The sequence below is a fragment of the Helianthus annuus genome, chromosome 17, assembly GCF_002127325.2.
Source record: "Helianthus annuus cultivar XRQ/B chromosome 17, HanXRQr2.0-SUNRISE, whole genome shotgun sequence".
Classification (NCBI taxonomy): Eukaryota; Viridiplantae; Streptophyta; class Magnoliopsida; order Asterales; family Asteraceae; genus Helianthus; species Helianthus annuus.
In genome coordinates this window covers 80,706,038-80,730,979 of record NC_035449.2, presented here as the reverse complement: position 1 = coordinate 80,730,979, position 24,942 = coordinate 80,706,038, and the positions used below count along the sequence as shown (strand labels likewise).

The 24,942-nt window shown below is 35.9% G+C and overlaps 3 protein-coding genes and 1 long non-coding RNA gene across 4 annotated transcripts; 2 read left to right on the top strand and 2 right to left on the bottom strand.

The window, feature by feature from the left end:
- Positions 1–273: 273 nt before the first annotated feature.
- On the top strand, positions 274–17,602 carry LOC110925109 (L-type lectin-domain containing receptor kinase IV.1). The gene is made up of 4 exons (XM_022169076.2): positions 274–418; positions 575–1,674; positions 16,615–16,665; positions 17,081–17,602. The coding sequence occupies exons 2-4, from the start codon at positions 1,477–1,479 to the stop codon at positions 17,600–17,602; spliced, it is 771 nt and encodes a 256-aa protein (XP_022024768.1). The 5' UTR covers positions 274–418; positions 575–1,476.
- On the top strand, positions 760–1,476 carry LOC110925108 (G-type lectin S-receptor-like serine/threonine-protein kinase SRK). Its single transcript, XM_022169075.1, has one exon. The coding sequence runs from the start codon at positions 760–762 to the stop codon at positions 1,474–1,476; it is 717 nt and encodes a 238-aa protein (XP_022024767.1).
- Positions 17,603–18,233: 631 nt separating the features above from the next.
- Positions 18,234–21,914, bottom strand: LOC110925506. Its single transcript, XR_002584514.2, has 5 exons — positions 21,731–21,914; positions 21,504–21,635; positions 21,314–21,417; positions 21,064–21,234; positions 18,234–19,467 (listed from the first exon to the last, which is right to left on the bottom strand). It is a non-coding gene; the product is annotated as an uncharacterized LOC110925506 (long non-coding RNA).
- A 1,566-nt stretch (positions 21,915–23,480) lies between these two features.
- Positions 23,481–24,464, bottom strand: LOC110925110. The gene has a single exon (XM_022169077.1). It carries the CDS (start codon positions 24,462–24,464, stop codon positions 23,481–23,483), a length of 984 nt encoding a protein of 327 aa, XP_022024769.1.
- Between the last annotated feature and the right edge of the window lie 478 nt (positions 24,465–24,942).

Here is a 24,942-nt window from a genome sequence, read left to right as displayed (position 1 = left end):
AATCCTAAAATAACTAAAAATTAACTCATGTTATCAAAAATTTCAAAAACAAATCACACAATGAACGAGAGATTTCAAAAGTATAAGATGTTTATAAAATTGTAAGTTGGTTATAAGGTACATAAGAATAACTTAGTTAAATCTATAATTAATGAATGAATGAATTGAAATTAATCAATAAGACGTGGAGTGGTGGAAGAATGGAAGCAACACAATTTTGGTGAATACCTCCCACACCATTAAGATAAGAAGCTGAAAGAAAACTAGAACAGCAATAAGACGAGGGGTGGTGCATGGAAGCAACCTTATCCACCCACACCATTATGATAAGAAGCTCAAAGAAAACTGGAAAAAACATTAAACAGTGTTACAGTATGACCAAAACAGATGATCCGATCTTTATAGTTGTAAAGTGAAGGTTCGTCATTTTCATTTCCTGTTTCTTCCGTTTTGCAATCACGATCTTTGTTGTTTAGATTATCGGGGGTTCAGGTTTTAATTCGACGTGCTTGATTGCATATTTTATGACCCTTTCACCTATTTTGACGCATTCATATGTGTTTTCACTTTGCAGAATATTTAATGTCAACCCCTTTGTAATTGAGGCAAACCAGATGATCCGAAAAAGCAAACGAATATTTGTCATACACACCCATGTCTAGTAAGACGGGTTGTGATAATCGCCAGCTGCCATAATCCTCTTCATTACTCTTCTAAGTTCAATTCACCTGCTTGTTTACATTGGTCAACACAAGCATCATGTCTTCATCTACCGATGAGATGGACATTGATGAATACATTGATTCCTTATTAATCCCAATAGAAGAGATAGAATTAGCCACCAACAACCTCACTGATGAAAATCTTCTCACACGTGGTACATCTTTTGATGTTTACAAAGGACAACTCTTGCAATCTGAGGACCTGATCAAGATTGTTGCACGGAAATGTAGGGAATTCAGCATTATTCTCAACGAGATAATACTTCTTAAAGATCTTAAGCACAAAAATATCGTTTCTATATATAAGTTGGCTGGTACGGAAGATGAGGTAATCATCATAAACAAGTATGAGGCCAATGAAAGTCTTGACAAACATCTTAGTAGCCCAACGCTCACTTGGATGCGAAGATTGCTTATATGTGTTGGGGTTGCGCATGCATTAAGTTATCTTCATTATGAAGCTAAAGAAAATCATTATGTCATACATGGAAACATCAGGAGCTCCAAAATATTACTAGATCACAACTGGGAACCCAAGTTACATGGTTTCAAATTTGCTGTTATAGCTATAAAGCATCATCTTCACCTTACCAATAAGTACAATGGCTCATTGCATTATATGGACCCGGCATATGAAGACGCAAGAGGTTTTAATCATAAGTCGGACATTTTCTCCTTTGGTGTCTTGTTGTTTGAAGTCTTGTTTGGGAGAGAAGCATCTATTCCAAACGATGATAATTGGTATTTTGCTTGAATGGCTAGAGCACATTATGAAGAGAGAAAACTTGATAATTTGATAGATCCTGATCTTCAAAAACAAATGAATCTGCAATCATTCGACCTTTTCGCTGAAATAGCATATTGTTGCATAAAGGAGAAGCAATCACAGCGTCCCGACATGAATACAATACGCACAGGACTTGAGAGAGCATTGGAACTTCAACGCAAACATGTAAGACCATCAATCTAATTTTGACTTCTTTTTTAACTTTTCACCATTTTTTTTGTAATAACTATTAACTAACAGTATAATTCTTTTAATTAAATTCTCATTGTTGTGATTTGATGTGTGTCGGTGTGTATATAATTTAGATATATATTTAAGCCCCTTTTTACACTTTTAACAAAGTTTTAAATTTATAAAACACGATATTTACTAACACTAAACACACATATGGGCAAGTGCACCCATCGTGGACGTAGTATAGTGTTGGTAAGATACCGAGGTCGTCCAATGACACAAGAGCTTTTAATACCGGTTTATCCTCAACGTCTAACCAAATCAAAAAGTGAGAAAAATGTTTTAAACTAAGAAAAATAAAAACTAACTAAATGCTGAAAAATAAAATAAAATAAAAACAGATAGACAAGATGAATCACTTGGATCCGACACGTGTATTAGTATAACCTTTGATTATTTTCGCACTTTTGCACTTGTTTAAGAGATTATCTTAGTTATTGTAGTAGGCCCCTCTTTTGAAGGCGACGTTACCCTCAACCCAGTAGTTTGAGTCAGCAAGGATACAATCCTAAAGGGTCGGATTATTGGAAGATAATGAATTAAGTTATTAATGCAAATTGTGGTAGGCCCCGCTTTCGGCGGTGACGTTACCCTCGGCTAAGTAGTCTGAGTCAGCAGGGATACAGTCCTAAATAGCCGGGTTATAGTATTAATAGTAGTTAACTTATGAGGGGGTCAAAGAGTTTGGATCCCCGCCATCCAATACCTATGGGTATTGAAGGAGATCCTACTAAATTTGACCCAGGTCCCAAGCAGGACCTCTAAACGCTGAACAAGGGCAAGACCCTTACCAAACTGTTCCCTTAACCCCCGACCAGGTAGCCAACATACCTCCATATAGACCGTGGAGATATGAATGGTGAAAATCTTTTATTTTATATAGACAGTAAAATAACGCCAAGACACCACGGACAAACGACAAGGAAAGATCACCTTCAACATAAGTAACTAGTTATTAAAGTCATTAATACAAAACCAAATAAAAAGTGCAAAAGATTAAAAATAAAAAGTATTATACTAAACACTTGTCTTCACCAAGTGATGTAAGAGACTTAGGCAAACATGGCCTTGATTGTCAAGAACTCTTACGATCAATCTTGGATCCCGAGACGACTCACACACTTTATGATGGATGATGGTGGTGGATGATGGTGTTATAGTGGTGGTGGGTGGTGGATGAAGTGTGAGAGAGGTGGTGTGCCAAGGGATGAAATGGAATGAAGCCAAGCACCCCTATTTATAGGCTGAACAGAAGGCTGGGCACGGCCCCGTGTCCGCTGGACACGCCCCCGTGCCCGTCTGACATTCTCCCTCTTCATTAATTGTAATTCGCAATTACAATTAATGCGCCTGCTGTACTTTCACCACGCCCCCGTGCCCGCTGGACACGGCCCCGTGGTGGGCAATGGAATCTTCTACTGGTTTGTCTTTTCTGCTGCTTCCTGGGCACGCCCCCGTGTTCGCTGGACACGGGGCGTGTTCAGTCTCTGTTTTCTCTTCTTTGCCTTGGGAGGTGCCGTTGAGGGTCCGGGCAGTCTACTTTTGTTCCTTTTCTTGTATTTATGCTAGAATTAGTTGTCTTTTTGCTTCTTTTGTGATTTTGAGCTCATTTCATCCTGAAAATACAAAAGGAAGACAAAAACACTCTTTTTCCAATATTAGTACCTAAAAAGGGTTAGTTTTATGCCTTAATTGATGTGATTTATATGTTGCATTTTACACACATCAAATACCCCCACACTTGAACTTTTGCTTGTCCTCAAGCAAAACTCTTTAAATGTGGCTTACACTCCCAAATGGAATAGGTAGAAGAGAAAGTTTTTAGCTTGTCCTAGAGTGTCGGGAATCCAAGGTCTTAGTAAGTTTTATTTTTATTTATTTACAATCCTATTCGTTATGATTTATTTTGAACGTTTCATAAGATAAATTACTTATTTGGGCATAGCATGCCTTATTAAAATTCCATTTATATACAAGTTCACATACCTCACGGGGGATCACTCAACACTCGGCCGAAGGTGTAGATTTTTAGTGAATCTCTCGAGAGCGGCATGGAACTTACGCCTTCCATAGGCTTGCCAAGCAATCAATCCTCCTCCTTTTTAACTTTTTACCTTTGTAAATATCAAGAGGACTTTTGGGTGAAGGGTTAGGCTTGCGTTAAAGGTGGGTGGTTGGGTTAGTGGTTAGTAAAAAGGGCGAAAAATCGTAAAAAGCGTCGGTTTTCGTAAAATACGTTGTCTTTAGCGACTTTTTATTTTGAAGTATTTCTCCAAACAAGCTTTTATATAGCTTTTGTTTGTTTTTGACTTCATCATTGTTGTTTTTTTTTTTCACATAAAAAGGCGAGTTTACGAAGAACCGAGCTTGTTACTAAAATAAAGGGTGAAAAATAAAAAGGGTTTTTGGTGGGTAAAAAGGGTTTTGGGGTAATGAAATGAAAGGTTTAGGCTCAAAGGGGCTATCTAGGGGGATTTTGGGTAGGTGGTAAAAAAAAATGAAAAATAATGGTTTAGAAAGAAAAATGGTTAGTCCTAATGCCTCCATCATTTACTTACTTGGGTTTAAGTTGGTAAGGACCGGGAATGTATTGTTGTGGCAAGTTCTAGATTTGTAAGAACCAAGCGGCTATTCACACAAGAAACGAAAAATGAGCATTTAGTCTAAATATGTATATTTTTGTACTCAACAAAGGCTCAAAACTCACTTTTGTGGGAATGGGTTTTTAATGTGATCAAGTATATTGTAACGCCTCGCGTTTTTGGAACTTTCTATTTATAGCTTAATGACTTGTACTTTCCAATTTAGTCAATTGCACTCTCGCTTATTCCCAATTTCACTTCGAGACTTGAATCGTAATGAAAAAGTGCATTATTTTGATCGTATACTTGTTTAAATACTATGTTATATGTTATTACACGTTGAAACACGTTGAAACTATGTTAAGCACGTAAAAACAGTGAAATCCCATCTAAATCTCAGCCCTTGAATTAATCGTTGCCAAGAGATTACCCTAAACCGTACGAAAATTGGGAAGTCGTACGTTAATTCGGTAAAAATATCAAAATTTGGGTTAAAATGATTTTTATACTATTTTATTAGTATTTTAAATAAATAATTTAATAATTAAAATTAATTAAATAAATAAATAAATATTAAAAACTGAATTTTTTGGATTTTTAAGTATTTTTGGTTAATTAAACTAACCCCGTTAGTGAAAACCCAGTTATTTCAGCTAACTGGGTTAATATTATCAAAGGGCAGCACTAACTGAGTTAGAAAACTCAGTTAGTGACTAACCCAGTTAGTCTAAACTGTTATTAAAAAAAAATGGGTTTTTATGCGCGTGCCAGGGATCGAACCGGAGACCTCAACCTTCACAAGCAACAACTTAACCAGTTTATCCTCCTTTCCGGAGCTGATAAACTTGGTTCTTAATTTATGTTATACGCTAACTCGTGTGAACCGGATTTAAACTTATACCGCCAAACATGACAGCAACATCCTCGGTCAACTTACCATATCAGCTCCTTTCCTTCTTTTTCCGACCAAGATTCCGGCAATCAATCAAAGATTGATTGCCATCACCCTTCCTTTCCTTATTTACCGACCCCAAGCTCGATTATATATACCCGACTCCACCCCTCATTCCGAACTCGCACACCACCGAAACACCTCCACTCTCACAGTCACCATTCAATCCCCACTTCAACCGCCGGAAACCATCTTCGTTTCGCCGGAGAGCTTGCATTGCCGCCGCGAACCACCACACCTCCATCTTCGCCGGTGACCGCCGTGCCGGTAACCGTTTCTCCGTTTCCCGTTTCTTTCTTATACATACATATATGCAATTCGTTTTTTTCTTTTTTATACAGTTTGAACTAACGGTTCATGTTTTGTTATATTATTATTATTATTATTATTATTATTATTATTATTATTATTATCATTTAATAGTATCATTATTATTAATATTATTATTATTAATGATATTATTAATATTATCAGATTTAAAACATATTTATTAATATTATCATTTTATTATAAAACAGATTTATTTATTATATTTGTTATTTATTATTATTAAAACAGATTATTTATATAGTTATTATTATTATTTCTAACTGATTTATTAATATTATTATTATTATTATTAAATCAGATTTATTAATTATTACTATTATTAAATAGAATTATCATTTCTGTTTTTATATAATCAGAATTTTTAAATCAGATTTTTATTTTCAGAATTTCTATTTAAATTACTATTTAAAATCTGAATTATTCTTTATTAAATCAGATTTACTAATATTATTATTAATATTAAAACAGATTTATTAAACAGATTTATCTATATTTTAAATCTGAAATATTATTAAAAATCAGAATTATTAATTAGCAGAATTTTTATTTTTATTATTTAAATCTGAATTATAATTCTTTAATTATTCAGAATTATTCTTTCATTTTCGAAAATCAGAATTATTATTTTATATTCAGAATTATCATTTTAAATATATATATATATATATATATATATATATATATATATATATATATATATATATATATATATATAAAATCAGAATTTTTGTTTTATATATTTTCAGAATTTTATGTAACTAATATATTTTATTTAGATTATAAATATTATCAGATTTATTATTATTTAGATTGTTAATCTGTAATATTTATATATATGTGTTAGAAATCATTATTTATATATAATCCATTTTAGTAAAAATATTTATAACAATTTGGTAAAATTAGTAATATTATTTTAATACTATATAAAATCAATATTTATTTTACTCATTTATTTGTCATATATTTCTTTAAATATAACAATATGGGGCATGAGATTATTATTTTAGAAATCTTAATATTATTTTTGCCTTATTATTTAAATAATCACTAAATTCCCTATAATTGACAAATCCTCAAACTTAATAGGGTAATTCTCTTGTGCACGATCTTCTTGGGAAATTCCTGATTCTTAATTTTATTCCAAGAAATACGCAACGCAACCTAAGGTGAGTATACTTGATCCCATTTTGATTTTATCACTTTTGGGTGCAACATGTATTCTATACAAAACACGCAACACTTGAAACTTGTTATATGCACACTCTATCCGTTTTTAAACATGAAACAATTTTGATGCTTGTTAATCTCGTATGCCATGTAAACTTTTCGTGTTTATATGCTCATTAACCTTGTGAGACTTATTAAACTTCTGAGACTTATTAAACTTCTGAGACTTATTAAATCTCCTATTCTATAGGAGTACGCACCACCCTTGAGTGAGTCTTGGGGCGTGTGCGTTGAAACTTCTGAGACTACTGAGACTACTGAGACTTATTAAACTTCTGAGACTTATTAAATCTCCTATTCTATAGGAGTACGCATCGCCCTTGAGTGAGTCTTGGGGCGTGTGTGTTGAAACTTCTGAAACTACTGAGACTTATTAAACTTCAGAGACTTATTAAATCTCCTATTTTGTAGGAGTACGCACCGCCCTTGAGTGAGTCTTGGGGCGTGTGCGTTGGAAACTTGGGTTTGACATATAGTGACACTGTTTCAGCATATTAGTAACTTGTATTATGTTGTTCATGTTGGATATGAGTATTTAAACTTTTTACTCTACTTTATGCTATGTATCAAACCTGTATACTCGCCAACTTTTGTTGATGTTACTTTAATACATGTTGCAGGTTGATAGATGAAGATTCAAGAATCAAGTTAGGTTGGATTAGAAACACACCTAGAAATAACTATGTTGGAATCCTGTTTGTTTATTTGAACAATGTATGACATTTTAGAATTTATGAAATTGAATTTAAATTATATTGTCACAATTAGTGTTATGTTGTTTTGAGCAATTTGTTCGTCTCATCCCGATGTTTCCGCCATCGGTTGGGGTGTGACAGATTGGTATCAGAGCCATAGCTATAGGGAATTAGGTAGGATTGCCTTACTTGTCCCTAGTCTATAGTAGGAGTACTCTGATACCAGATTGGTATCAGAGCCATAACTATAGGGAATTAGGAATGCCTTGCCTAGTCTATAGTTTAGGAGTTTTTTTTTTTTTTCACTATGTGTTGCTTAAAACAACTTCCCTTCTATCTTCTTTGCTTCCCTCTACTTTCTTTTGGACTCTTAATATACATGCCTTTCCTAAGGCTAACACAATACACACTTGGAAGCTTTGAAGACACTCTTACAACACAATCGAAATGGTTCATCAAGATAGGGGTGATTCCCACACTTGGTGAAGATTTTCACTCAGCTATACTTTGATTTTGCACGAAATCTACCCTCAAGTTAGGAGTGATATCAAAACCTTGATGGGAGTTTTTTCCATTTCATATTCTAGTGGACCCTTATCTTATGATGAGTACCAACCACGTTAGGGTACGATGTTATCAAGTTAGAGGTGATACTCGCATCTTGTTAACTAGTCCCACTCCTCGATTTTCACTCTCGCCAAAGTCTCGATTTCCCAATCGATTAAGAACGTGTAGTAACTGGAAGGGTTAGGTACCGGTAGTCAGGACGTCCTGTCTAGGTTTGGCATTCGTATAAATCCATTAAGGACCCGTTGCCTACCTGGGGACCATCGATGAGAGTACTAATACCTATTAGGCCAAAGCACGTTTCCTTAATTCGAGAAGGCCTTCGATTCACTTTGGAAGTGTCATACGTTACGTTCCGTGACAATCCATATTTTACGTTAAATCTCTTTTATGTTATCTCAATTATTATGTGTTCTACGTTTGAGCGTTTCATTCATTTCTATCTAGGAAGTCACAATTTACACTATTGTCGCGATCTAAAATAAATAATGATACCCTCTCGTGAACAAATTAAATTTATTATGCTTTCATTATACATATTGCACTATGTGAAAATCTATGACATTTCATTCATTTTATTCTATGTGAACAACAATGTGAAAGACAATGTGCTATGTGATGCATTCATGAAACCAATTTTCCTAAATAAAAAAAAAAAAAAACCTTATGATCAAAGTCTCATTTTAGAACCCTTTAGATATAATCTTTTCAAAAGTTTCATCTTGATTTCGTGGACGAAATCTCCTAAAGTAGGGGAGACTGTAACGCCTCGCGTTTTTGGAACTTTCTATTTATAGCTTAATGACTTGTACTTTCCAATTTAGTCAATTGCACTCTCGCTTATTCCCAATTTCACTTCGAGACTTGAATCGTAATGAAAAAGTGCATTATTTTGATCGTATACTTGTTTAAATACTATGTTATATGTTATTACACGTTGAAACACGTTGAAACTATGTTAAGCACGTAAAAACAGTGAAATCCCATCTAAATCTCAGCCCTTGAATTAATCGTTGCCAAGAGATTACCCTAAACCGTACGAAAATTGGGAAGTCGTACGTTAATTCGGTAAAAATATCAAAATTTGGGTTAAAATGATTTTTATACTATTTTATTAGTATTTTAAATAAATAATTTAATAATTAAAATTAATTAAATAAATAAATAAATATTAAAAACTGAATTTTTTGGATTTTTAAGTATTTTTGGTTAATTAAACTAACCCCGTTAGTGAAAACCCAGTTATTTCAGCTAACTGGGTTAATATTATCAAAGGGCAGCACTAACTGAGTTAGAAAACTCAGTTAGTGACTAACCCAGTTAGTCTAAACTGTTATTAAAAAAAAATGGGTTTTTATGCGCGTGCCAGGGATCGAACCGGAGACCTCAACCTTCACAAGCAACAACTTAACCAGTTTATCCTGCTTTCCGGAGCTGATAAACTTGGTTCTTAATTTATGTTATACGCTAACTCGTGTGAACCGGATTTAAACTTATACCGCCAAACATGACAGCAACATCCTCGGTCAACTTACCATATCAGCTCCTTTCCTTCTTTTTCCGACCAAGATTCCGGCAATCAATCAAAGATTGATTGCCATCACCCTTCCTTTCCTTATTTACCGACCCCAAGCTCGATTATATATACCCGACTCCACCCCTCATTCCGAACTCGCACACCACCGAAACACCTCCACTCTCACAGTCACCATTCAATCCCCACTTCAACCGCCGGAAACCATCTTCGTTTCGCCGGAGAGCTTGCATTGCCGCCGCGAACCACCACACCTCCATCTTCGCCGGTGACCGCCGTGCCGGTAACCGTTTCTCCGTTTCCCGTTTCTTTCTTATACATACATATATGCAATTCGTTTTTTTCTTTTTTATACAGTTTGAACTAACGGTTCATGTTTTGTTATATTATTATTATTATTATTATTATTATTATTATTATTATTATCATTTAATAGTATCATTATTATTAATATTATTATTATTAATGATATTATTAATATTATCAGATTTAAAACATATTTATTAATATTATCATTTTATTATAAAACAGATTTATTTATTATATTTGTTATTTATTATTATTAAAACAGATTATTTATATAGTTATTATTATTATTTCTAACTGATTTATTAATATTATTATTATTATTATTAAATCAGATTTATTAATTATTACTATTATTAAATAGAATTATCATTTCTGTTTTTATATAATCAGAATTTTTAAATCAGATTTTTATTTTCAGAATTTCTATTTAAATTACTATTTAAAATCTGAATTATTCTTTATTAAATCAGATTTACTAATATTATTATTAATATTAAAACAGATTTATTAAACAGATTTATCTATATTTTAAATCTGAAATATTATTAAAAATCAGAATTATTAATTAGCAGAATTTTTATTTTTATTATTTAAATCTGAATTATAATTCTTTAATTATTCAGAATTATTCTTTCATTTTCGAAAATCAGAATTATTATTTTATATTCAGAATTATCATTTTAAATATATATATATATATATATATATATATATATATATATATATATATATATATATATATAAAATCAGAATTTTTGTTTTATATATTTTCAGAATTTTATGTAACTAATATATTTTATTTAGATTATAAATATTATCAGATTTATTATTATTTAGATTGTTAATCTGTAATATTTATATATATGTGTTAGAAATCATTATTTATATATAATCCATTTTAGTAAAAATATTTATAACAATTTGGTAAAATTAGTAATATTATTTTAATACTATATAAAATCAATATTTATTTTACTCATTTATTTGTCATATATTTCTTTAAATATAACAATATGGGGCATGAGATTATTATTTTAGAAATCTTAATATTATTTTTGCCTTATTATTTAAATAATCACTAAATTCCCTATAATTGACAAATCCTCAAACTTAATAGGGTAATTCTCTTGTGCACGATCTTCTTGGGAAATTCCTGATTCTTAATTTTATTCCAAGAAATACGCAACGCAACCTAAGGTGAGTATACTTGATCCCATTTTGATTTTATCACTTTTGGGTGCAACATGTATTCTATACAAAACACGCAACACTTGAAACTTGTTATATGCACACTCTATCCGTTTTTAAACATGAAACAATTTTGATGCTTGTTAATCTCGTATGCCATGTAAACTTTTCGTGTTTATATGCTCATTAACCTTGTGAGACTTATTAAACTTCTGAGACTTATTAAACTTCTGAGACTTATTAAATCTCCTATTCTATAGGAGTACGCACCGCCCTTGAGTGAGTCTTGGGGCGTGTGCGTTGAAACTTCTGAGACTACTAAGACTACTGAGACTTATTAAACTTCTGAGACTTATTAAATCTCCTATTCTATAGGAGTACGCATCGCCCTTGAGTGAGTCTTGGGGCGTGTGTGTTGAAACTTCTGAAACTACTGAGACTTATTAAACTTCAGAGACTTATTAAATCTCCTATTATGTAGGAGTATGCGCCGCCCTTGAGTGAGTCTTGGGGCGTGTGCGTTGGAAACTTGGGTTTGACATATAGTGACACTGTTTCAGCATATTAGTAACTTGTATTATGTTGTTCATGTTGGATATGAGTATTTAAACTTTTTACTCTACTTTATGCTATGTATCAAACCTGTATACTCGCCAACTTTTGTTGATGTTACTTTAATACATGTTGCAGGTTGATAGATGAAAATTCAAGAATCAAGTTAGGTTGGATTAGAAACACACCTAGAAATAACTATGTTGGAATCCTGTTTGTTTATTTGAACAATGTATGACATTTTAGAATTTATGAAATTGAATTTAAATTATATTGTCACAATTAGTGTTATGTTGTTTTGAGCAATTTGTTCGTCTCATCCCGATGTTTCCGCCATCGGTTGGGGTGTGACATATATATAATCGAATTTTTAACTAGACTTGTTATGCCGTTTCATAATTTTCTTATGTTGGTTCTTTGTTATCAGGACGCTATCGGTTGTAAACTTGTAAAAATATAACCTTTTTAGAACTTGTTATTCCCAACTGAAACTAAGACAAGTAAATAAAAATAAAAAAATGAAAAAGTTTTTGAAAAAATTTGGGGTGTTTAGCGGTTCCAATAGAGTTTTGTGTAAGGCTTGTGTTTAGGATTTGCAAAATTCAAGGTTTTAGCATACCCCCCACACTTAAATTACACATTGTCCTCAATGTGTCCAAAAATAAGGTTTTTGGTTGATTAGAATGTGTAAAAGTGGTTTAAAAAGCAAAGATTTTTGTTACTGGCATCCTGGACACGGCCTCGTGGTGACCGGGCACGGCCCCGTGGTCAAGTGCCAGTAACAAAAATTAGAGAATTGAAACAGAAGCCTGGACACGGGGGCGTGTCCGCTGAACACGACCCGTGTCCAGTTACCTGAACTGGGTGTTTTCCTGCAGGGGGCTCAGCACGGGGGCGTGTTGGTTGGGCACGGCCCGTGTTGAGCCTTCTGTGATGGAGATTTGTGTCGGGTTGCTCTGTTCTTTGTGCATGGTTCCATTTTTCTCGTTCCCTTTTTCATCCATTACCACCATGAGTGTATTTTATTCGCAAAACAACCATCAATCTTAAAAACCATCATAACATTGCGAACATAGAGAGACATTACATAAAGTTAAAGATGAAAGTACATAAATATTAAACTATGGAGTTCTAGCCCTATGTTTTATTTTAATTTAGCAAAATTTCCAAGAAACTACTAATCTTGGTTAGATAAGGCTTTTTAGAACTCCTTCTTCCGGGTGTGGTTCTCCTCATATGTCGGCGAGCCACTCCTCTATCTCCCTTGGAAGGAGAAAAGAGGGCTCATTTGCATTGGTTTGAGGAGTTGCAACTTCCGCTGGAATTTCTTGTGGGTTTTCCATGGGAGGTTCTGCGGGAAAGTCTTCCCACCCGGTAGGGTTGTTAACCCCGAGTGCCAAGTTCCAGTCTTGTTGTGGAAGGACTGGTTCCATAGGAGGTGCTACCAGAATGTTTAACCTTTGGTGCAAAAGGTTAATCTCTTGGAAGCTGCTTTCAAGTCCCATCGTAAGATCGTTAATACGGTCAATGAGGACCTCCTCTACTGACGTCATTTCGTCGAGAGCTTCCCTCAGTGCTATCACATAGTGCACAAGTGTAGCTTCAACGGAGGGCCTTCTTCCCCTTCGGCTGTTTGAGGAATGAACGGATGATGTTTCACTGTTCTCACTCGCCATTCTACGAAAAATAAACCAAAAGCAGTTTATATGACGAAACAGTTTCTGGACACGGCCCCGTGTTCATCTTTCTGCAGAATTTTGGAGCAAGGAATCTTGGGTTTTTAAGTTATTTCCTGAATTTATGTAGACTTTTCGGCAATAAATAACTTTAAACAATGTTACACAACATGTTTTTACCAAGATTCCATGATCAAAACTCATTGTTTCCTACCACAAAGGCTGAAGAATTCAAACTTTTCATGGTAGTTCTTGAAGAAAGATGAAAAAGAAGGAAATGTCTAGAAGAGGAAAGGACAAGATGGGTTGTTGGAAACTTCTTTTAGACTTACCTAGGATTGTTTGAGAGAAGATTCCTTCAAATCTCTGTCCCAAGTTGGTCCAAATGTGCAGGATTTTTGGCTGCATTTATAGAAAACGACAGCCTTCTGGACACGGCCCCGTGTCCGCTGGACACGGCCCCGTGTGCAGATGAAATTCTGACACAGTTGTCCGTATTCTGACGTTCTGATCAGAAGGGAATCTTTTGGTGGACACGGGGGCGTGTTGGCCGGGCACGGCCCCGTGTCGGAAAGCTGTTTTATGAAGTTTTGTCTCTTACTAAGGAGTTATATCGGGTGGCTCTTGATTTGTTGAAACAACCCCAAAGTGCCTAAGATACCTTAATTGTCCTATACTAAGGTGAGAACGCAAGAGGTTATCGGTGAGGGTAATTCCTATTTTCATTCTAGGTGGACAAGTCCAACCCTTTTCCGGGCTCTCGTTAAAGAAGGTGTATGCCGAATCGCTCAGGTCTATGTATGCACCGAACGAAGTCGATGGGGAGTCCTTCACGGCACAATCGACACAGGGACGACTATCGTCCACGTCTTTTCTAGGTATGAAGGTATTTTCGGGAGCAACGAGGTTGTCGGAATGCGGTTCCAACATTTCCTCATGGTCATCATCTTGGGATGGATCTATAAAATCCTTCCTAAGTTCTTTTGACCAATTGAGAATTAGTTCTTCTAGTTGAAATAACTCGTCAAGGAGCATTTCTCCTAGAATATCTGGCTGGGCGCATTCAAGGGAGAGATAGTGCTTATTTTTACTTTCGCCCCTCTTAAGGTTACAAGGAATCGGTGGGTCTATATAGTGGGGCCTATAATTGAGAAAATAACATTTTAATTCCTCATGTTCGCCTCCACATAATCGACACCACAAACCATAAGAGTGCCGAAAGTAAAAAGAATTACTATCACTCATGTTTGTGTCAGAAATTACCAACCGCCAGGATCTAACGGTTCTATTTTCAGTAACTGAATCTTGGGCACGGGGGCGTGTTGAGTGGACACGGCCCTGTGTTCAGCTTACTGTCTGACTTAAAACAGGATTGCCAGTTCCAATGATTGAGCACGGGGCGTGTTCAGCAGGCACGGCCTCGTGTTGAGCTCTGCAGAAGCTGAAAATCTAAGAAAAAATCCTAAAAAATTAAAGAAAAATAAAAATATGATTAGGCCGTTGATTCCTAACTTTCTTAAAATCCTTGTGTCCCCGGCAACGGCGCCAAAAAAACTTGATGTGTGTCGGTGTGTATATAATTTAGATATATATTTAAGCCCCATTTTACACTTTTAACCAAGTTTTAAATTTATAAAACACGATATTTACTAACACTAAACACACATATGGGCAAGTGCACCCATCGTGGACGTAGTATAGTGTTGGTAAGATACCGAGGTCGTCCAAGGACACAAGAGCTTTTAATACCGGTTTATCCTCAACGTCTAACCAAATCAAAAAGTGAGAAAAATGTTTTAAACTAAGAAAAATAAAAACTAACTAAATGCTGAAAAATAAAATAAAATAAAAACAGATAGACAAGATGAATCACTTGGATCCGACACGTGTATTAGTATAACCTTTGATTATTTTCGCACTTTTGCACTTGTTTAAGAGATTATCTTAGTTATTGTAGTAGGCCCCTCTTTTGAAGGCGACGTTACCCTCAACCCAGTAGTTTGAGTCAGCAAGGATACAATCCTAAAGGGTCGGATTATTGGAAGATAATGAATTAAGTTATTAATGCAAATTGTGGTAGGCCCCGCTTTCGGCGGTGACGTTACCCTCGGCTAAGTAGTCTGAGTCAGCAGGGATACAGTCCTAAATAGCCGGGTTATAGTATTAATAGTAGTTAACTTATGAGGGGGTCAAAGAGTTTGGATCCCCGCCATCCAATACCTATGGGTATTGAAGGAGATCCTACTAAATTTGACCCAGGTCCCAAGCAGGACCTCTAAACGCTGAACAAGGGCAAGACCCTTACCAAACCGTTCCCTTAACCCCCGACCAGGTAGCCAACATACCTCCATATAGACCGTGGAGATATGAATGGTGAAAATCTTTTATTTTATATAGACAGTAAAATAACGCCAAGACACCACGGACAAACAAGGAAAGATCACCTTCAACATAAGTAACTAGTTATTAAAGTCATTAATACAAAACCAAATAAAAAGTGCAAAAGATTAAAAATAAAAAGTATTATACTAAACACTTGTCTTCACCAAGTGATGTAAGAGACTTAGGCAAACATGGCCTTGATTGTCAAGAACTCTTACGATCAATCTTGGATCCCGAGACGACTCACACACTCTATGATGGACAATGGATGATGGTGGTGGATGATGGTGTTATGGTGGTGGTGGGTGGTGGATGAAGTGTGAGAGAGGTGGTGTCCCAAGGGATGAAATGGAATGAAGCCAAGCACCCCTATTTATAGGCTGAACAGAAGGCTGGGCACGACCCCGTGTCCGCTGGACACGCCCCCGTGCTCGTCTGACATTCTCTCTCTTCATTAATTGTAATTCGCAATTACAATTAATGCGCCTGCTGTACTTTCACCACGCCCCCGTGCCCGCTGGACACGGCCCCGTGGTGGGCAATGGAAGCTTCTACTGGTTTGTCTTTTCTGCTGCTTCCTGGGCACACCCCCGTGTTCGCTGGACACGGGGCGTGTTCAGTCTCTGTTTTCTCTTCTTTGCCTTGGGAGGTGCCGTTGAGGGTCCGGGCAGTCTACTTTTGTTCCTTTTCTTGTATTTATGCTAGAATTAGTTGTCTTTTTGCTTCTTTTGTGATTTTGAGCTCATTTCATCCTGAAAATACAAAAGGAAGACAAAAACACACAACATTAGTACTTAAAAAGGGTTATTTTATGCCTTAATTGATGTGATTTATATGTTGCATTTTACACACATCATGATTATTCAAAATGAAGGAACAAACAACACTTGTGGCCGTTGAAGGTACAGCATCCAACCATTTGAAGGTAAGATAACTTTTTTCAGTTTGATTCAAGTGATTGCAGAAAATAATAGTTACCTTAGACCATTGCTACAAAGTACAAACAAAATATTTAATAGAAGTTACTTTTATGTATACAATATTATTTTTTAAATCTTATCTGTATTTCCAAATATAAACATCATATATACTTCATAAACCTAAAAAAAACTTGAAAAAGTTTAGAAGTTATTTTGGGCATTCTTCAAAAACTTCTGATTCTAGAAAGGAACATATCAACGAAGTGACAAAACATGGTAATGTTGGATTCTCACCTTACTAGCAAATATATCATGCATTTCTCTACTTGTCTTCTAATCCGTAATGTTAAATTCTGGGCATCCCTTTTTATGAGTATTGAAGTGCATCTGCCTGCTTTTTTCTAACACATGATATTGTAGGGGAAAAGCTTGGATCACCTGAGACTACGATTGAATGACATAGAATTTGCCACTGGAAATTTTTCTGAAACCTACTGCATTGGGTCAGGTGGATATGGTATGGTGTACAAAGTAGAACTTGACCATTTTGATGGTATAAATGTTTCGGAAATTGAAGGAAAGAGTAAAGGTGAATTGCGTAAGAAATATAGTTCGGTGGCTATTAAGCGCCTCTATAGGAGACTAGATAGACAAGGAGAACAAGGGTTTGTTGCAGAAATTGGAACACTTAGTAATTGTAAGCATCCGAACATTGCCCCACTTTTAGGATTTTGTGACGAAGGACGTGAGTTGATTCTTGTTTACGAGTATGTTGCTAATGGAAGTCTTGATAATTATTTGGGTAACATGGATAATGTGACTAATCTTGTTTGGGCTCAACGTTTACAAATATGCCTTGATATAGCGCATGGATTAAATTATCTTCACACCCATATAAATGGCAAACCAACACTACTAGAAAACATGGTTTTTGTCATGTAATTTTTGGTTATAAAATGGTAGCAATTTACTTTTTGTCACCAGTTTGCCACCGAAAATACGGTGACAAAAACACCCGTGTCAATTGCCCTAATGCCACCAAATAGCCACCATTTTTATATTTTGCTACCATATTTTTACCACCACAAAATTGGTCAAAATTATTTGTCACCGCTTCATGTTTGCTACGCTCCACCTTGTTTGCTACCGAGTTGTGACGCGTTTCATACCATTTAGCCACTGATATTGCCACCATTTAGCCACCTATATTGCCACCATTTAGCCACCATTTTTTACATAATTTGCGAGTTTTGATACCCTATATTGCCACCGTTTAGCCACCATTTTTTACACAATTTGCAAGTTTTGATACCATTTAGCCACCGATATTGCCACCATTTTTTACACAATAGCCACCATTTTTACACAATTGCCACCATTTTTTACACAATAGCCACCATTTTTACACAATCTGCGACTGAGTTGTGCCACCATTTAGCCACCATTTTTTACACACTGATTACTGGAATATTTGTTTGGTTTGGAATATTGGTTTTTAATTCAGATTTTTTTCTTGCTGCTATTTTCATTAAAATTACATATCAATAAAACTACAAATAATATAAAAAAAGGCTAATAAAATCCCAAAATTACATAAAACATCTCGTTTTCAAAAGTATATAAAAAATACCAACTAAAACATAAAATAACTAAAATTATCCTAATAAGATAAACATCTAAACATTCAAAACCAAGTGTTTATGGCCTATCTTCGAACTGTAGGTGTTAACATAGCTTCAATTTGTGACATCCTATCAAGCATAGCATCTTTATCCACCTTATCTTTTTCTTTTTCAGCCAACAATCCCGCAGTAATTCCATTGAACCTTTCTTTTTCTTCATCTTTTTCCTTAACGAGCTACTTGATAACTAAATTCAACTTTTCAATCTACAAAACATAAAGCCCAAAATTGTTTCACCGGGTGCATAAAAAATTACAAACTCACATTTTGAAGACAACAGAGATCAACCAATGCTTCTAACAAATCGCCCAATTTTCCTGTATCATAACTAATCTGCACAAGTAACAATTGTCAGTCACAACCACCCAACGAGGGAAAAGATTAGGTTACAATTTAAGAGAAGGTAGAGAAGATGCACGAGTTGCTTTTGCACACCAAGCCCAGCTTCTTTTCTTAATAGCTGAGGGATACTTTCAAAGACCGACACCTCTCCATACCTACATTCACATAACAAACTTCAAAAAGGTTATAACATGTCAGATGTTGGCAAACAGCAATAGACAATAAAACACTTACTTCTCCCTTTCCGTATAAGCATCAGTTCTCAAAAGAAGAATATTCATGATAGAAACTGCCTCCACTCTTATATGTTAGACCCATTAGTAATAAAAAGTGATCTCGACTCTGAGCCGGCCCCTTTGTATTGAAACGGGTCAAAACTGCCACCTCACACCATTAAAAGTTCTCGATATTTTACACGAACACGAACCCGACCCGAACCCGAAAATCATATCATACATATGAACCCGAACACAACCCGAAGTTTTGTGGGTTGACCCAATCCCACTCGAGCCATACCCGTACGGAAAATCACCCATTTTGATTTTTGAACCAAACAATTATTACCCGTTACTCATCCCACCCATATAGCTACATCTAAGGCAAAAACGTACCTTTATCAATCCCAACACACTCTTGGACGCAGAAAACTGAAGATACTCATCGAGCATCTTAATGCCATATCCATTCTTTCTTGGAATTAGATTACCACCAAACATTAGCAAAGCGTAATCCGATATATTTGTGGAGTCCCGAATGTATACGCTGCTGGTTTTCACCTTTTCACTATAAACCAAATAAGGAAGAGGGTTACAAAAATTTTGTACAGGCCAAATGGGTAGGTTGGAGTGGTAATATAAGAGACCAAAAGGATAAATAAGTGTACAGATTGGGCTGACCGGTAACACCCTTGTAATAGAATATTAAAAAACAACTACTGCTGTGAAATAAGATTACAAAAATCAAATTATTTTATACAATATTCTATATATTTTACTAAAATGATGAGATCATGTGTTTGGAGGTCACCCATCTATATAACTTCTTTCATCAAGTCCACCCGTATATTAAAACTAACTTACACCACCAAGTACGTATCTGGTTTCATACTTTCATTATTTCGACAAGTGTATGCGATGAATTGTGAAATGACAAAAAATGCCTGATTTTATAAAATTATAGTAGTACAAATATAAAAATTTAAATGGGGACCAATTATACCCTTCATTTAGGTGTATCTTTCTCTTAATAAAATTGATTTAGGAAATATTAAATGATAAAAACACGCTCTAGAGACTTTCCACCCGTTTGACCAGCTCCACCCACTTGCCTTTTTTTCTATTGGACTTTCTTTTACCCGTTAGAGATAAAAATAACCTGAATTGATCCATTCATAAGTAAACATATCGAAACTACCAACCCTACAATGTATCTTACATTTGCACCCTTTGACTTGTCTACAAAGCCAATATCAGATTATGCTTTGCTAATGTTTGGCTTTGGTTGTTGATAAACTGGTCAACCCACTAGCCAGTCCAACACTAGAATAAAAAATTTATAAATTGCAAATTACAAACTCTTACCAATCTACAACCTATTTACAGCCAGTATACCAGACCAATCCGTTTGATCTGTCTAGATGATTGGGTTACACAAGTCGTGTCCAGGTTACATGAGCTAAGACCGTGGGGTATGGTGGGGCAGGGGTTTGGGGCATGGGTTGACATGTGGACTTCAAGGGGCACCGCTGGTCAGTTGCATGTTGGGTCGGTATGGCGGGGCGTGGCTAGCCCGCGTGGGTTGGCCACGTGTATAATTTTGTTTTCAATTATTATAAAAATACACACAAAATTAAAAAAAACCTAAAATTATTATTAAAATTTCCTAAAAATTACAAAATCCTACAAAAAAAAGGATTAAAAATCTAAAAAATAAACATAATTAGACCTATAAAAAACCCCCTAATTAAGCGTTAGGTAGATGGGGTATGGATTTGGCTTGGCCAAACGGTTATTATTTAAATTTAAATCCTAGCCAACCCAGCCAATGAGAGCCTGCCACGGAAGACCGCTAGGCATGCCCAACGCCCCGGCTGAAACCCCCGCCCAAGGGGCCACGCCGAAACCCAAGCCCACCCGGGGTGGTGACTTGGACGTTTGTACCCAACCCCCGCCCCAACCCCCGCCCCATACCCCATAGTCTATGTATTTCCGGATTAAAGTTGGGTATTTCTACACGACGAACTAAACAAGTAGTGTTTAGGCTAGGTGATACCAACCCGTCAACCCAAGCCCTCATGAGAGCCACCCACAAATAAAACCAACTGTAAACATGATAACGCAACACGGTAAAAACAATATTTCTGAAACATAGAAAGCTTACCATGCGACTCACACCGCAATCAGGATGCAGCTCAATCGCTGCAGAAACAAAATCTTTTCCATATTTGCAGTAAACTGTTTTCGAACATCATAAAATTCAGATATATCAGAACATCTAGGAGCTGCACATATCACACTTGTGACGGCCTCCTTCAGATCAACGGGACAAGTTCTACAATATTACAATTTACAACCATATATCATTCAGTAGTAATCAGTATATATTATTCTAAGCAAATTAATTAACTTACTTTTGGGATTCGATAATTGGCAATCTACCTACAATAAATTCACAGTATATCTCAATCAAATCATATGTAGCCACCATCTTCTCTTCCCTAATTACATGTTCAACCTAATAAAATAATCAACATGATGATAAATTCAATTTATAAATACAGTAATTCTCAATAATCATATTCAGAAAATCAAACAACATACTCGAATTCGATCGGTACGTTCCTGGCCAGTCTCAAGCAACTGAGCCAGCTCCCTCTTCATCTGATTAATCTGTACTCCTTTCTTATTTTTCATCAATTTAATCCGAGATGTAGCTAACTTCTACGCCGTTTACTGAATCAATCAATCAAACAACAAACCAATCGCATAAATACGATGTGTATAGTCAAAATTAAAAAAACAAAATCTTTCAAATACAGAACTTATACCATTTGGTGGACTTGAATCGTTTGTGAAGCATTGTTGTATGAACTGCTGCTGGATCGACGATGCGTATGGTGAAAAAAGAAATTAGGGTTTGTGTTTCAATGAATGAATGAATGGATGATAATAGGGGAAATAGAAAATGAAGATAGGGATAAATTGGAGGGATGTGAAATTAAGAGCGGGCCTCTAAAAATTAACCCGCTTAATCTAACTTTTCATCTTGCCACCACTAACACGGTGGCAATTAAAAAGGGCACTTTTATTTCTAATGTATTTTCGATGTTTTTAATTTTGTGTAGTATTTTTCTTACGGATTTATCACCAAAATTAAACGGTGGTAAAATTTCCAACCATTTAGCCACCATATCATAAAGAATACGCTTAATTTCAATTTTGGGGAAGCGGGTTGCTAAATTTGCTACCATTTTTTTTTCGGTAGCAAATTTTAGTGACAATTGCCCAATTTTCTAGTAGTGCAATGATAGTACATCGAGATATAAAAAGTGCAAACATCTTATTGGATAATACTTGGGTGGCAAAGATAGCCGACTTTGGTCTTTCGAAGTTACAGTGTACAAATCAACAAGGTACCACCCTTATTACCAACAATGTTGCCGGTACAAAAGTGTATTTAGATCCAGAATATGAGAACACTGTTGGCCCCAATATGGATCTTGATCTCTAGAACGTGATAACAAACTTGTATAACTTGAATAATAATCGAAATACAATCTGAATGTGTGTATATGTACAACTGATTTCGAATGAGAGTGTGTATTTCAAATGAAATCAAATGATCCCTATTTATAGTTTTCCAACGGGTGCGACTAATAGACGTGTCCCTTCATGAATAGACGTGTCCCTTGAATATGTGGATGAGATTGATCGTGAAGGGGTGCGTTGATTTGTAGCCACAAACTTGAACCGGTGCGTCTCTAAATCGAATGGTTGCGTCCCTTCCTTCTTCTCCTTGTGGCCGAGATCAAAAAGGTGCCTCCCAAGGGGTTTCACAACCCTTGTGGTGGTGGTTATTAATTTCTGGTTTGTCATAACTGCCCCCCGAACTTTGTAACCGCCATACTTTACACTAATTACTAATAAACCCTTGTACTTCAAGGATGTGTAGAGATTATAACTTTCATTCACCCCCCTAATCTTGGACATCCTTGAGTTGTAGATCTTGAACTCCAAGTAGCTTTATCATCTCGAGTCTCCTCGGTATCTAACACTTCACATGTATCTTCTTATTCACCAAAGTTGCTCCTCACGAACCTTGTTTCACTTGAACTCGCTTCACACGAATATTTTGCTTCACACTTGTCTTAACCGTACTTGATTTGTATCACACGAATCTTTTCTTGTGTAGTTGTCTCAACACGAACTTCACCCGGTCTTGATTGACTTGCCCACTATCATATCACATGACTTGCATCCATCTCGCATAGATTTTGGATAATCTAATTCACTTAGATTTCTTTTGCGGTTATATCACACAACAGTTCCTTCTTCTGACCCAGTCACAGGATTACTTGTTTCGTTCACCCACGTGTCTTCTTCTTGATCTATCACAGATTAACTATCCTCTTCACGGTTGTCTCTCACAACGAGTTCTTCATTATTGATTGCTTCCCTCACGGATTCTTCGCTTTGATCCGGTCCATTCACTGGACTGTTTATCATACCTTTCACAGGTTATTTCCGCATCACACGGTTCTTCCCCTTGATCGTATCACACGACCAAGTTTCACGTTTCTATTTCTCTTCAGCGTCTAGGCACATCAGAAGTGTCGGTTCATTATCATCTTCTTCTATTTCGACCAATAGTGTCTCACTTTCTTTGGTTTTCTTGGTTGGGCATTCATAGGCATAGTGCCCAAGTTTCTCACATCTATAGCAAGTGATTTTCGACTTACCTCTCATAATCGGTGTCTCTTGCTTGCTATCATCACTTTGTGGTTTGTCGGTTCCTTCCGACTCGTAAGAGGTGTGCCCTTCACCCCTATGTTGATAATTTCCTCTCCCTCGGCCTCGTGAGGGACGGAATCTCCCTCGTCCATGATTTCCAACATGTTGTCCATGACCCGCATACAAGAGTTCTTCTAGATTGTTCACGGGGCTTTCCTTTTTCTTCAACTTTAACCTTTCTTCATACGCTTTTAATCTACCAATAGCCTCATCTAGCGTCATTGTTTCTAGATCGGAGTATTGTTCCATGGAGGCAACGATTTGAGTAAACTTATCCGGTACACCATTTAGGAGTTTGCGTACTAGAGTCGGTTGACTCAACGTCGTTCCTACTTCAGTTGCCCGGGTAACGATACTATTAATCTTTGCGGTAAATGAATCAATAGTGTCGTCATCCTTCATTTGCAACAATTCAAATTCTGATAATAGCGTGTGTATACGCGCCTTTTGTACCCGATCAACACCAACGTGTCTTACCTTTAGATTATCCCAAATTTCCTTTGCAGTCTTACAACTTGCAACTTGCAATACAACATCTTCTGGTATTGCTTGAAACAAGTATGCAATTGCAGATTTATCCTTCTTAGTGTCTACCGTTGCATTTTCTGCTGGTTCAATCGTTTCCCATAAACCATTTGCTTCAAGAATCGTCTTGATACGAATAGCCCAAACCGTATAGTTTGTTGGTTTCAAAATCGGACACTGAAACTGGGAAAGAGAACTTCCTTCCTTCTGTATTATTATCGGATTTTGTCCGGATGTTCCTGACATGACTTCTTGCCAAACAATCTTCACCTTTACTAAACTTTTAATTTCTTGGTTTCAATAAATCTCAAACCCACGATTACCCGAATCGTGTAGCAATCAAACAATCAACAATCTAATTCGCACTAAACCCCGGAATCAAACAAACCCTAGATTCCTAACCAACCCTTCGGTTCAACCGATTACCCTAGAACCGAAATCAAAATTCTGAATTGAACTTGCGAATTGAAAAGCGAAATTGAAACCTGATCGCGAATTCCCTGCGATGCCTTGCGATTTCCACGCCTAGAGCCTGATGCTCTGATACCAATTGTTGGCCCCAATATGGATCTTGATCTCTAGAACGTGATAACAAACTTGTATAACTTGAATAATAATCAAAATACAATCTGAATGTGTGTATATGTACAACTGATTTCGAATGAGAGTGTGTATTTCAAATGAAATCAAATTATCCCTATTTATAGTTTTCCAACGGGTGCGA

What these genes read in the sequence shown, in the direction of transcription:
- LOC110925108 (XM_022169075.1), top strand. Translation starts at nt 760, where the DNA reads ATGTCTTCATCTACCGATGAGATGGACATTGATGAATACATTGATTCC.
- LOC110925109 (XM_022169076.2), top strand. Translation starts at nt 1,477, where the DNA reads ATGGCTAGAGCACATTATGAAGAGAGAAAACTTGATAATTTGATAGAT. An exon ending in TGGAACTTCAACGCAAACAT is followed by an intron (nt 1,675 to 16,614) that starts GTAAGACCATCA and finishes TTCAAAATGAAG; the next exon opens with GAACAAACAACACTTGTGGC. An exon ending in CAGCATCCAACCATTTGAAG is followed by an intron (nt 16,666 to 17,080) that starts GTAAGATAACTT and finishes ATGATATTGTAG; the next exon opens with GGGAAAAGCTTGGATCACCT.
- LOC110925110 (XM_022169077.1), bottom strand. Translation starts at nt 24,464, where the DNA reads ATGTCAGGAACATCCGGACAAAATCCGATAATAATACAGAAGGAAGGA.